The sequence below is a fragment of the Poecile atricapillus genome, chromosome 6 (genome assembly GCF_030490865.1).
Source record: "Poecile atricapillus isolate bPoeAtr1 chromosome 6, bPoeAtr1.hap1, whole genome shotgun sequence".
Lineage (NCBI taxonomy): Eukaryota > Metazoa > Chordata > Aves > Passeriformes > Paridae > Poecile > Poecile atricapillus.
The window spans coordinates 18545988-18560763 of record NC_081254.1 but is presented as its reverse complement, the minus strand read 5'-3'; the positions used below and the strand labels follow the sequence as shown (position 1 = coordinate 18560763).

Here is a 14776-nt window from a genome sequence, read left to right as displayed (position 1 = left end):
TCTGCCCATAGAGGGAGCCTGAGAGGACGAACTAAATTCAGCTCGGTTGGTGAATTAGTCCCCTGCCCAACTTGCCCAAAAGCTGCACAGTTTATCTGAGCAGCAGAAAGCTTATAGCCTTGGTGTCAGATCAGCTTTTCCTCAGATAAGGATTTGGTTTGGGGTTGTGATTTGAGCTTGGCTGTTTTGGTTTCTTTGGGGGTTTTTTTTGTTTTTTTACAATGCAGCTGTGCTGTGTTGATTCATTGTGAAGGAGAGGAAACAGGGCGCAGCAGTACAGCATTGCTGAACACAGACAGGACTTTCCACGGCAGGGACATGACCCTGTCTGTAGCTGTTGCAGCTGTACCCACTAACTCCGGGGGTCCTGTGCCAGTCACACAGGGCTTGTGTGCACATAGAAACCCACCCTGCTGATTTCAACCACCAGCAATTAATTTTAAATGAAAGATGTCACATCTTAGAAACAGTTTATTTTTACATGATTAAGAACAGCCAGCATCTCATTTAGAGGTGTGAGAGAAATAACCACTGCAGGCCTCCTCTCTGCTTTACACGGGTCGAGGTTCTGCTTCTCAGGCACCGTTAGCCCTTTGTCCAGGGCACAAGAGGCATGTTCCCCCCTCCCCACATCACTCCCCAAAGGCACCCTCCAGCAGCTGTGCACAGCAGCAGCACTAGGAGCAGGGCGATGCCTTGGGCAGCCACATGTGGTTCCCCCCAGGGAGAGCCAGAACAGAGACTGTGGCTGCTCAAACCTTATCCTCTTCACTCTCAGGTTCCCTGGTTTCCAGCAAGCATCATGCGATCATTTTTCTCATAAAGCTCAGTTTGGGACTGTGGGGAACACAGGGGCATCTGTGGTGATGCAGTAGCAGGAAACCCTGACATGCCCAGTCCCATCATCATGAAGCAGTGCTGGACACAAAGGAAGCAGCTCTCGGCTGCCTTGCACTGGGCACAGGCCACCAGTCTGCTCTGAGGCTTGGCTGTGCCCACTTGCCCCTTGCTGGGTGCCAGCAGGCAGCTGCTCACAGCTCAGCTGGCAGCGAGACCAGTCTGACTCAACTTTGTAAATGCCTCCCACTATTCTCCAGGATAAACACTGCCATGCACTGGGCACCTCTTCTGCTGCCCAGGGAACCACAATCCAGTGCACAAGGAAAACAGCAGAAAAAACCCACTTCTGCCTTGTGGATTCACCCCATTTATTGAAGGCAAACAAACGGCAAAATAACTAGAACACAGAAAAGTTGTAATCTGACTTTGGCCTCTGATTTTCCTGTGTGATTGACAGCACAATGAAGGGGAAAAAAAAATCTGTGTATTAAAAAAAAGTGAAAGAGAGGATGAGAAGAATGTTGAACAATTAGTGACATCTCATGTGAACAGATGGAGGATTAATAATGACAGGGAAATTCAAAGCCATGCCTAGCATTCCTTATTGCAAACAAGATTCTGCAGGGGGTAGGGAAAATGCTCTCCAAGGAAAAGCAGCAGAGATAAATCATCCACACTTGCTTTGTGAGCAGCACAGTTTACTTTGGGAACACAGTGACCACCTCGTAGCCCTCCGGGGGAATCACCCGTTCCCGCGCGTGCTTCTCGCAGTAGATTTGGTCTTCCACAAAGAAGTGTCCTTTCTGCTTGAGATTGGTGCCACAGTCGCTGCACACGTAGCACTCGGGGTGACGCTGCTTGTCCCGGATCTTCACGAACATCCCTCTGGGGAGGAAGCAGCACTCCTCAGTGCCCACCACTGTCTCCCTCCTCCCCAGCCACCTCCCACCCAGCCCAGACACAAACCAGTCCCAAAGGTGAACAATTTTCTTCTGCTCCTGACAAGTTGAAGTATAGGCCCTACCTCTGGTCAGGCAGGTGTTAACAGCACTTTAGAAGCCAAACATAGCATGGCAACTCTCCTCTAGAAAGTGTTTCCCAGCACTGACCTGCGTATTTTACACAGGGACAGTCCTATCACCTGTGGTGACAAGAATGACTGTGATGGCATCTGTGGCTGCAGACAGCACAAAGCATTTAAATGCCCAGGATCAAATGGCAGGCAGTAACTTTACCATCTGGGGAAGCAAAATCCAGGTACAAGCCAACTGGCAAAACAAATGCACAAATGCAAGGATGAAGGCTGCACAGCCAGTACTGCCCTTATGCTAGTGACTGACGTGGGAGAAGCACAGAGACCGGATCCTGGTTTTCATCTCAGACATGGCTGCTTGGGAGCTGCAGTGAACAGATCCAGACAAATATGGGCCAGCTCTTAATGGAAGACTTCACAGCTTAACCCAACAGGTGACTAGGAAAACTACAAAAACACAGCAAATTGCTAACTACCATCAGCCTCAACAATTTTCCAGTATTATTTTGTTCCAGCAGCCATCTTGATTTTCTGTAATTCATTAATTTTGAGTGTTATTCAAGGCCTTGTGCTTTCTCTCCAGACCTACCCAGCTGGTTGAATAATTACAGGGTTTGTCTCTGATTCATATTTTATAGGGTATGAATTGCCTCTGTAATGAATCTGCTGGTCCAGATGCTCCAGGCATGCCAGGACCATGCAATCACAGTGTGGTGGGTCTCAGCAACAGTGTGATAGCCTGTGGTGGGCAGCATCTGAAAAATCAGAATTCTTCCATGACAAGGCAGGTTTGGCTACCAGTACTTGACTGCTGTATAGTCAATTCTTAAGTTAAGGGGGCTGCAGGGAAGAATTTGAGGTTGAAAAACTGAGCAACTGGAAGGCATGGGTTTTCAATGCTGGGTCCCCCATGTGATCACACATTACAGTAGCTCTGCATCAAACCCAAACCCCAGGTCTGCTGGAGTTGGATTTTACCCACATAAAGAAAAAAAAAAAGTCTGCATAGACACAGTGGAGGTGTGAGGTCCAACAGGAGAGTGGGGAGCAGAATGCAGCTCTGCAGTCCCCACTGCCTCTGAGCACCAAGGCAAGTCTCCGTGCCATGCCTGGGAGCACCAAGACAAGAAATGCATTAAACCACAGGCCATGAACGTAAAGGTTCTTTTGTTTCCAAATGCTGTAAATGCATTTCAGGTAAGAAAAACGCTGCAGCAAACACTGCCTCAAGGTTTGACTCAGAGACTTGCTCTGGTTTCCACTGATATGGATCTGTAGATGGACACCCAACTCCTGCCTTATGGCAGGGAACTGCAGAGTTGGCATTATTAAAGCTGATGCCTTGAGTCTCCTGGATGCACTGGATGTGGGTAAGTGAAATTGTTTGGGTGCAGTACCTCAGCACAGGCATGGGCTGCTCACCTGCAACCCCAGGGACAGGCTTACTTACACAATGCCAGATCCACACTTGTCGCACATGGGCAGCTTCTGGGCATTCCCAATCGATGAGGCCACCTTTGTGGTAGGGGCTTTGACACTCCTAAATCCAGATGGCTTGGTAGGGTCTCCTGGGGGTGGAAGGAGAGTGCTTCAGAGCATGTGAGATGCGTGGCTTGAGGCTGTTGCTCCCAAACAGATGCACTGCTGGGGGCCTGATATTCTTTAACCCCAGCTCTGGGGCAGGGATTCATGCATGGAAAGTGGGCAGGGATTTAGGGATGTGTGGGGAGCGAGGAGGGACACAGCTAGCTGAACCTCACCCTGGAAATGTGAGGGCTTGAGATGGTGGGCAATCAGATGATTTTTCTCATCTTAAAAACCCATCAGACTTCAGCTGATGTGTCTCACATGCAGAGATGCACAAAGCAAAGCAAAGCCCCAGCCTTGGCAGCACTGGAGTCTGCCTGATGTGTCCTGATCACACACTCAGGGTCAAGCTGATTCCCAGATCTGAGCTCAGAAAGAGATGGGTGTTCTGGCAGGTTTGGGAGAACTGTCAAAGCCCTTTTCCAGTCTGCTGTCTGTTTTACAGCTTCCAAGACTCCTGGAAGATTTGGTTAACAAACTCCTTATTGCAGAGCCCTGGGGCATTGGGGATAACCTTGCACTCCCCTACTGTTGCATAGCATGCTCCAGGTGTCTCCCTACTGCAACTTCTCTAGGGCAGGGAATTCCTGCAGGGCCTTTGCAGGAGGCATTGTGCTGACCTGGATGCCTAAACCAGCAGTGGATCCTAGATGCAGGATACGAGGCAAGCCTTTAAATATCTGCAGGGAAAAAGGAGCCTTTTATAAAATAACACCAATGATGGGACTAATCTTATATATATGACTTTTCCAAGGGGCTCTACACCCTTTAACAAGAGAAGGAGGCTGCTGAGTCTCCCATGATATTTCACCAGAAACACCTTGGGCTGTGAGGGACAATGATGAAACCCTTCTGGCCAGTGTCAAACCAAGAGCACACTTAAAATGTGTGCAAGGGGTGGAAAAGCCCTCCAAAGACACACCCTGGTGACCAGCAATGTCAGGGTCTCACCACAGCCCCAGGCAGCATCACTGTTAGAAGAGCTGAAGGAAAAAGGGGGGAACTGCCTACATCAGCTATGGGGCAGGTGATGCTGCACTGGTCTGCCTTTAGGGTAGCCTTCAGCTCAGAGATTTGCACCCAGCTCTGTGCAGACGCTGGTTCAGAGGTGAAAGTACCCTAGCCCTCCAAACGCAGCATCAGCCACCTGCCCTCCGAGAGCAGTTGCAAGTGACCTTCACTGGGAAGCAAGCAGCAGCAATCACATTTTCAGACTCTTCCCTATCACTTCTGTTCACTCCCTTTGCCTCAACCAGCACTTTGCTCTTATCAGCAACACTGACAAGACATTTTTAAATCTCTCCTAATCAAACACCCACAGGAAATGTGGTATGTTCCACCAGTGGAGCCCTCTCCACTTCTGAGTACAGGGTCGGGTCTTAAAATACCAGTTGAGGTGCTTCCAAACCCCCTGTGCCTGGCCCAGGCTCTCAGCTGGTGTAAGCGCAGCCCAGAGTCAGCGATGCCCCAGGGGCCTTGTCCCAGCTGGGGCGATGGCTCAAGCTGCCTTTCACAAGCCATTGCCTGGAGCCAGGCTGGGAGAAGGCGCCGTCCAATGTGCCATTTATCACACGGAACGATCTGATCTGATCGCAGCAGTGTGTGTTTGATGCTGGCCGAGTAGCACGGCAGGCTGGGCCGTGGGACATTATCAGCTCACTGTGGAATATTGCCAGAGCCTATCCCGGCCCGTGATCGGGCAGGCAAACCTTGTGCCAGAGAATCCCGACAATGCTGCAAATCTTCAAAGAAAGATAAAACAGAGATGCTTTTGCTTCTTATCTTCTTCACCACTACTAAGCACAGGGGAGGACCTCGGCTTCCTGAGAAGTCCGGGCTACTCCTTCCATGCAGGAGCTGAACCCTGGAGGGCGAGCTGCAAACACTTAGTATTTAAAAGATTCTTTCAGGTAGGTATTTTAACAGCATATTAAAGACTCCATGATCCTGGTTTCTTTTTTCCTATTGTTTCCTTATTTCCTTAATTTTGCTGTTTCCCTACAGATCCCTCAGACCTACCAGCACTTAGCTAATCTGTTTCTCTTTGTGGCGAATATCTCACCACCAGGTTTTTTTTGGATTAAACTGAACATACCACTGCCAAGCTAATAACACAAAAGACTGGCCTAAGGACAAAAAAAAGGTCATTCTTTGAATTCTTTTCCCATTCATTTGTTTATTTAATTTTATTTAAGGGGAGAAGAGAGCATGATTTAGCCCCCAAATAAGTTAATTGTCTTTTTTATCTTGAACTCTATAGCTCTGAATTGTACAAGTCCAGATGTCAGACCAAGAATACCAAGAAGAGCGAATTTTCAGAGGCTAAAAGCTATGAACTGCTCACTGTAACTCAGCTTCTATATTTTTACATTCAGCTGCAGAAGGGGATACTTTTTCTTGTGTAGGGGGATGGAGTTCAGCAGCACTAGGACTCACTGAACAGCACTATTTTGTAATACCACCCAAAGTCTTGAATCTAAGATGGTCTTTAATCAGTGAATACTATCTTAAAGGGGGAAAAACTTTAGAAACTATAGGAGGTTTTGTAACTTTAAAAATTCCTTCATGATAACTAAATGTTACAAGGGTTTCTTTCTGGAGCACTCACTCAATGATTAAGAAATTATATGGGCCTACAGATATTAAAACTAATCAATGAGAGAATATGAAGGAATAAAATTAGTGACAGGGTCTACAGGTTTCTGTAGAGGTTACCTACACATCTTGAACAATCAACAGCTAAATGGAAAATAAAGTTTTAAATATTACTCAGCCCAAAGAACAGCAGAGGGAAAGAGTACACTAAGATGAGGTGTGTAGTAAGTACTCACCTTTCTCCTCTGACTCCAAGATCTCTTGCAACACAAGAAATGAAGCAGACTGTCTGGGTGGCTCATTTGACTCTTGATTCTCCTGCAGCATCTTGTACACCTCAGATTGTCTGTCTATGGCAATGTTGCCTGGGGTCTGGTTATGCTGATCTAAACTGAGGAAGGAACAGAGAATCCTCTTGTTAAACAGAGGAAAATAAAGCAAATCCCTCTAGCACAATGATGATCGTATGACTGAAGAATGAATGTGCAAAGCACACGCATGACAGGAGCCCACGGACACAGAGGTGCTGGATGTGCTCCGGGTGGGACTGGCACGCTGGGCTGTCTGCCCGCGCCGCTGTCAGGAGGAACCTCCAAAGCAAAGGATTTGAAAATAGTCCGGGAAAACATACAGTGGAAATTACTTAAATCAGTGGTTTAAATTGCCAAATGCTGGACTAAGGGATGGACTGAAGGACACAGGAAGTTCCTGCCTGTCATGTGTTCTGTAGTTGCAGTAAAACATGTATAAAACATCCATAAAATGAAATAGCTGACAAATTTCCTCTAATAGCTCAATTCTATAATGTAGTCTTATATATGTAAATGGTCTACTCAGTTTCACCATTCTTGCACCCTGTGATTGCATAAAAAGTGCATAAACATCCTGAGGTTCAGACTAAATTGCAGAGGAGAATCTTTTTCTTGAGGAAGCAACTGCATACTTTCCAGGCCAATGACCAATTGAGTCATCTGGGAGTTACTCTACATAATAAACTCCTCAAACATCAGAAGTAACATCATCACATGAGTTATAAAATGCTATTTCCATAAAAAGAATTTCATAAAATGTTTCCATCTTTAGCAATTTTCAGTGGAGCAGGAAGCACATTCGACATGCAAACAGTTGAACCTTTGAAGCTTGAATCTCAGTTACTGAAACTTCTTACCCAAAATAAAATAATTATGTGCCTTCTATTAGACAGAAGATGTCCCGTGCTGCACATTACATTCATCTCATGTAAACTCATACACTCCCAATGCTCTATCCACCCGTAAAAACATTATGTAAGAGGCCTTTCATTGCAGTTTGCATACTAAGAATGTTTCAATAACATGCATCCAAAAAGCAGAGGCTAAATCATCTTAAAAAGCATTGGAGTAAAACAAAGCCATCGCATTTCAACCATGCATTGTGGCAGTGTGAAACATACAGATCAGCTCTCCCAGGTATGCAATCTTTATGTCCACTTGCATATACAAGATTTCCAAATGGCTATAAAAATCATCAAACCCAGCTTTGTACCAGCAGAGTAAAACACCTCAAACAGCCAGGGCAGAAGGCTATGCTGCTTAAATTAAAAAGCATCTCCAAAATGTGAATGTATCTTTTGAAAGGGTAATGCCACAGGCACAGAAATTGTACTTGCAAGATACTGAGTCTCTGTATGCCAGCTGATTTTTGGCACTTCCTGCTGCACAGGTACTTTATCTGCAGCAATCACCAGCAACTGGTGTCCTTTTCCATGCACATGAGATCCCTCATACAGGAACTTTGTAAGGAACAACCCCAACAACATTCATCAGGTCTTAGACTTACACAACCACTACTGGATCTCATTGATGGCAACTTGCAACACTGACTGACTAATACTGGGTCACTGAGCATTAAATATTGGCAAGAAGATAGTAATAAAAACCATGAAGACACAGCCTTGAACAGAATCTTCAAACAGCACAGCTTATTTTTTACTAATGTTATTTTACTATTTTATGTCAGCCTGTTTTGCAAAGCTTACAAGGGTCTCAAGACTACAGGAAGGCCCAGTGCTTGCAGCACTCCCTTTTGCCATTAAACAATTGCTGATATCTGAAGCACCTTTGTGAGCACTATCAGCTCACCAGGCCAGCACAGAGAGCTGGCAGTGTGACCTCTTCTGGTGTGCATGGTACTGACTACAAGCCAGAGCACCGACTTAGAGCAAGTAACTGCACTGAGTAACAAGGCAGGAGTAAATCCTCAGCCTCCCACTATCATTTGGTTCCTGGCACATGGCAAAGCTTGTCTGTGTGGGTCCAGGGGTGAGGACACCAGCTTTTCTGCTTTGAAGTATATGGTTCCCAGAAGGGCACTGTGAGCAGTCCAGGAGCCATGAGATCTGGCTGTGTCCTGTTCTGCCCCATGGAAGCCCTAGGAGTGACCACTGTCCTGAGCCACATGTCACACAGCTGCAAACTGCTTGGTCACATAGCAGAAGGTTCACAATTCATCCTTGACTGGACTCCTCCTGTGAGACAGATAAACATGCTTTCTCCTTTCACCTCTCCTGACACTAAAGCCCTCCCTGTAAAACCCAGAGACCCAGAGGCTGTCACTTGGAGGCACAGGCCAGGGGGTTTCCAAGTACCACAAAGAAGACATCAAACAGCACCCAAGCCTTGTGATGCTGAGGCTCACCACAGGTCCTGCAGACTTCAGAGCATGCTGAGCATCCTCCGCTCCTTTGGGCAGAGGAAGCCTGTGCTGCAGCAACCTCTGCAGAAAAGTGGGCAGGGGTGGGAACACAGTGTCCCTCCTTGTGCCTGGTGCCTGCCAGGCTGCTCCAAACTCATGAGTGTTATCAGCCGGAGAGCACAGTTACCTGCTTCAGCCTGAAATGCTCAGCACACACCCATGGCCGATGAAACAAAAGAACAAAGACTGGCAGCACCTGTCAGTCACAAACAACAAAAGTAATTTCAAGTGCAGGAAAAATACCAGCTTTCAGGATAATGCACTCCCCTACCCTCAGCAAACCCAGCTGCTGCAGACACCTCCTCCAGAAAAGCCAGCAGCTGCTGTCAGGTCCTGCTGTGTGGGTGTGCAGGGGGCAATGGACATACTGACGCGATAAAAACATGTCTTGGTGTTTGCCATGGTGCTGGGCACAGACACAAGGCAGAGAAAGCTCCTTTGAAGATTCATGCACTAACACTGGACAGGTGAAATGTAAATGCTGTTTTTGTGACCGGACAATGCCATGAGCCACAGACGGGGACGAGGCACTCGTGGACACTGAAATGCAGACAAGCAGATGTGCTGAGCTGAGAGGCTGTGGGCAGGTTACCTGGGGAAATCAGGGCTAACAGAAGAGATCTGCCCCTGCAGGGTGTCCATGATGTTGCTCTGCGAATAGAGCTGCAGGGGAGAATTGAACTGCACATGCAGCACTTTGAGTCCCGGCACCTCCACTTCCACAGGGCTGTTGGGGCAGACCTGGGCCACGTGCTTCAGCTGCTCAGGCCCCACTCGGACCTGGCTGGGGCTGGAGGAGGTGCTGTGCCTGCGCCGCAGCTCGGAGCTCTGCAGAGGGTCATACACGGAGGCGATGGGAGCCTGCATCGCACCCACCGGCGACAGGCGGCTGCCAGCCCACGCATCCACACAGGCAGTGGGAGGTGCGGTTGTTTAAGGTTTATTTGGGGTTTACATTGCCAAATTGAGGGGAAAATGCAGAGGAGGAAGAAAGAAGAAAGAAATTAATGAAGGACAAAGCCAAATAAATACTTCAAGCCATCAAGCAGCTGCAGAATACTGTCTGAAAGACACACCACTGGATACACAACTTTACAGGCTTCTGGCTAATGCTATGCCTCTGGTCTCACACTCCAGGTGTGTCCACACAAAAACTAAAAAGCAAGCACTCCACTGATAAGCAAATATATGGGGTGTAAAAGCAAAGAAGAAGTGGCAGAAGGGGTTTCATTATACACTAACTCCCTGTGCACACACTTGTGGTCCCACTGTCCAGACAAAAAATGCCATCTTCACTGCTGCTCTTCTCAAAGCTAGCCTTGGCATCCTACTGAGGAGTAATCTCACCTCCCATGCCAAACCAGATGTGCTCAGCAGTGGGGCTTCTCCATCCTCACCTGCTTTGTGACATCAAATCCAGTGGAGATCTTTGCTTTTATTTCTATATGTACTACAGCCCTGCATTTATACCACACACTCTCTAAGGATGAAGCATGGACTAGCTCTTCAGTCACATCACCATGTGCAGTGGCAGGATCAAGTGCTGGGTTCAGATAGGCTGTGTATCTGCAGGGTGCAGGATGGGGATGCAGATAAATGCCAATAAACCCAGAGCAAGGTCAGGCATGTACCAAATAATTCAGCAAAACCAGATGGGCAGGAATTTAAGGGCAGCTGTAAGGGTGTATGAAGGGAGAACCTCGACATCCTGTGTTTGTGCACTGGGGAGACTACGGTGGGTTTTTAATGGCAGGCTGAGGTCCCTGGCTCTCATTGAAAACCAGCAGTAATTCATTTGCTTTTTATGACTCTCTAAACAAAAGCATATTGGCGTCAAAGCCTCATCCACAGTTTTCCCAGCATTCCTTCACAACTTGCTGTTGTTCCAGCAAGGAAAAGATGAAAGAGATGCCATATATCCAAGATGGAGCAGGGCTGGCAATGGATGCTCCTGCTAGGAGGAGCAGAGTGAGCCACAGCTCTAGAAGGAACCCACCTCTTTCCTGGTCCCTGCAGGAGAAAGGGATCAGCTACAATTTTCCAGCCAAAACTACCTGGCTTCCAGGGAGAGCTCTCACATGGAGGGGACGCCACACTAGACCAGCAATGTTATCTCACTGCCAGATGGTCCTGTCAGGTTAATGCAAAGTCAGATTTTCCTTGTCCTTGCCCAGCCCCTGAATGAGGCTGCTGAGTCTACCAGAAGCAAATGAAGAACAATCTGTCACCTCATCTGCCAGCTGCAGCACTGTAACTGCATAGAAGGGACCATGCTGCAGACTGGGCTGCCAATGAAAGGAGCTGGTTTCACTCATGGGAAGTTGTCAGGCTTGTGGTAAACCACAATCAGGTCTTTGTACCCTGCAACAGCAGAGGCTGAAGTTACTTTTGCCCCCCCATTCTCAAATAAGAAATTTAGTCAAGTATTACCAAAAGCACTGGTCTTCCAGCTTTTATTATCAAAATAGCCGAAGCCTTCTTAGGCAGCTTGATATTGCTATGCAGAGACTTAAAGCAGTTAAGCAACCTGACTGTCACAGCCAGAAAACTTCCAGATAGCTCCTTTATTACCTCCAATGGAAAAAAGGGGAACTTTGAAAATCTAGGATAAAATAATGCCTTTGGTGAGGCTCAGTTGCAAACACAAAGATGAACACGGCCTTTTAAGTTTGGGACCCTTTCCAATCTCATACATAAAGCCCCTCAGACAGGAATGAATATTTCAGCTACTTTTTAAAACTCCTGTGAAAAGCAAAGTTTGATAATAAAACACAGAAATATCCAAATAGAGCCTGTCTATGAATCCCAGGCCAGGAACAGCGATGGGTGTGCTTCCTGCACTAGCTGGTGCCTTTCCTGCCCAGCGTTGCAGTGAAGCTGGCACAAAACACTAACTTTAGGAAGTGCTTGTAACAAGCTATCAGGCACCTGTTCAGACCAGCGGGCTGGTATGTCATGCTGAACGCACGCGGAAACTGCGTCGGTCTCTGCTAAACAAAGAAACACAACAGCATTAATTTCATGTCTGCACCTCATGAAACATTCCCCATGCCTCCAAGCCCTGTCCCTGGGAACAACATCCACGCTTGTGCCTCTTCTACTTCCATTGTTCTGAAAGAGAGTTTCTCTTGGTTTAACAAACCGGTACCTTCACAGTGAACTCATGTGTCCTGAACAGGGAGGGGAGGTGAGGGAGGTACTTACGGCTTGGTAGGCTCCTGGGCCCCAGGTGATGTTTTTGTCTCCACCGCACTGTTGAAGGTCTGGATGTTCTCTGAGGAGTAGAGGCCTGCTGGGCTGTTGTACTGAGCAGTGATCACCCTGGGGGCAGAAGCTGTGGCAGCAGTGAAGGGCACTGCACTCCGATTGTGTGCACTTCCTATGTGCTTTATTTCCTGCATGCAAAGGAGCAGAGGCAACAATCAGAGATGCTCAGGCATGCAGGTGGATGTGACAGGGCAGCCCCATAGCCACTGCAGTGGTGGCCTTCATGTATGGTCTCAGCTGAGGAGCAGGTGGTCACAACCACCAAAGCAAGTGAGCATCCTCCACATGGCCTGAGGGCCCATCCTGGATAGCTTCAGGATGACCTTCAGAACATTTCAGAGTTGACATACTGGGAACATAAGAGCTCAGAAACACTGCCAGAGCTATTAGCTCAAGGTGCCACACACCTGGGAGCTCCTGCAAGCCTGCGGTAAGCTACACCACCAACCTTCTCTTGCAAGACTAGAGATTCTAAACATTCCTTGCAACTCCTGAGACCATGGTTGATTTCCATGGAAAAGTGAAGATGAGGGGCAGAAAGAGGAGCACTTCTCAATGGCATCTGTTTGGCTTCCTTTAGATAAGATAACCCAAAAAGAAGGGATTTGTCATTAGTCCAAGTGCTCTGAGCATCTCTGCTCCTTCAGCTAAGACCAGGGTTCATGGCTGTCTTTGATGAACAACTTTGGAATTTCTGGACGAGAAAATCCACAGCAAAGGTGTGAAGATGACCACTGTTAATACAAAAGATTGTCCACAGGCAGTGACAGCTAACTTTCAGCAACTTCTTCAGTGTTGGAAGTACAAACTACCACCCTGATGTTCTGCATTTCCTGCAGACTGGAGACTTCCAACAGTAGTAGTGTATACTTAGACACACAGGCTACAGTCGAATAAGAAAAGGGGCAAATCCAAGTTAAATAAGACTTGAGCTAAGACTCTTCTTAATTGCAGGCAGTGCTAACAAAAATGAAGACATTTATAAGCCACATCATCTGTTCAGCAGGCTGGGAATTAGCAGCCTTGTGGCAGAGATAACAACATCCAGGGCTTATTTCTCCCCAGAGAAGATGCTTGACTAAAGCATAGAGAAAGTATTATGGTGCCTCACTAGAACAGGCATAAGAAAGAAGTAACAGCCACAGAGGTGGCTAAGATATCAAGGGCTAAGAGATGGCACCAAAACATAATTTTTGAAATGTTTCAGCCAGCCATAGAGACTGGGCATGGCTTCAATACAGGGCTTACAGCCAATGGCACAGGATGAAAGGGGCACTTCTCATCATGCTGGGCCCATGGGTCCCAGCTCTAATTAACACAACTAGTTCCCACTCCCACTCTAAACAGGCACTGATTTCTACAGCAATGACGTGAGCTTTTACTGACCTACGAACATCTCACAGCGTTTGTTTGATAGAGATATAGTTACAAGATAAACACTCATTAGAAAAAAGTATGACTTAAATCCCCCTACAGATTTTTCTTTAAATCACTTTTTTGTCTCCAGACTTCCTTAGGCAGCTGGCTAGCCTTCCCAGACTGACAGATGGGAGTCATCTCACTACAAGGCATTCAAATGCTATTTATGGCATCAAGCAGAGCATAGAATCCCTCAGAGAAGAGCGGCGTGGATCCAAACGCCTTCGTGAGTTACAAGTCATTTGAAATCAGTGGGGTAGCTTAAGATGTTCAGGTGTGGAGTGACGAGGCTGCTCTCCCACAGCTTTCTGGCCCATATATATAGATGTTAGCCATGAAGCTTTCCCACACACCAAAGGAGAAACGACCCTGGAATAATTAGCTAATCTCCCTTTGTTGCAATCTCATTCAAATCACATAACAGGACTTGTGAAAATAGTCTTTCCCATGGCAAAAGTGTGGATTTTAGCAAAGAAAAATTTACTTTAGCCTGTATATCAAACCATGGGGAAGAGTTATATCAGCATTAAATACACATGGCAGCCCACCATTCAGAGGCCATGAGTGGGAGAGGGTTACAGATGTGCACATAAATAGTCAGTGAAAGACTGAGGCAGAAGGTTTAGGCTAAGGGGGTTATATTCTTAGGTCAAACAGGCTCCAAGTTGAGAGCACATCACAACATGCATTGAGGAAACATTTAAGCATTAACCAAGAATTAAATGAAGGGAAGTAATTTACAGTCTGGTTTCCTAAGAAAGTAAGGTGTCTCAATTACATACTCAACATGCACATGGGCATGTTGAATCTGAATGTGCCATCCAAGCTGAATTCAGTTTGGCAGTGATGGAGGCCTCAAGGATTCTTATCTTCCTGCAAGTGTTGAGAAAACAGGGCAGCTACACGGAGAAGAGAGACTGACATGACATTAGTGTCTTGACTCCAAGAACTGCAACACACATTCCAGCACAGAATCCACATAGGAGCTTTTGTCCTACTTTTGGCCACCAGGTAGGTTTTCTGCTGTGTAGTAACACCAAGACCAAAAGTCAAGTTTTCAAAAGTGTTGGGACATCTCCAGGCGCTCTCAAGTATACAGAGGTTGCTGACTATAACAGAGTTTATAACAGTTAAATAGAGAAATTGGTGCAGAAGCTGGTGTCTGAAGATTAGAAAAATCCCATCTGGAGAACAGCACAGAAGGTGAATAACCCAAGAGTCTACAGACAAGTATTACAAGAGCAGTAGCATTATAAAGGCCATTTGGATAATCCAAATTCTCCAGCACTTCCTGTTACACCA

At 46.8% G+C, this 14776-nt stretch overlaps 1 protein-coding gene across 1 annotated transcript in view; it reads right to left on the bottom strand.

Moving 5' to 3' along the window:
• Window positions 1–1191: 1191 nt before the first annotated feature.
• Window positions 1192–14776, bottom strand: part of PDLIM1 (PDZ and LIM domain 1) — a 42962-nt gene continuing 29377 nt past the window's right edge. Inside the window, exons 4-7 of the mRNA XM_058841531.1 lie at window positions 11993–12183; window positions 6292–6446; window positions 3324–3441; window positions 1192–1725 (exon numbers count right to left, since the gene is read on the bottom strand). Of these exons, the coding sequence (XP_058697514.1) occupies window positions 1539–1725; window positions 3324–3441; window positions 6292–6446; window positions 11993–12183 (651 nt within the window). The 3' untranslated portion in view covers window positions 1192–1538. The remainder of the gene's footprint in view (window positions 1726–3323; window positions 3442–6291; window positions 6447–11992; window positions 12184–14776) is intronic.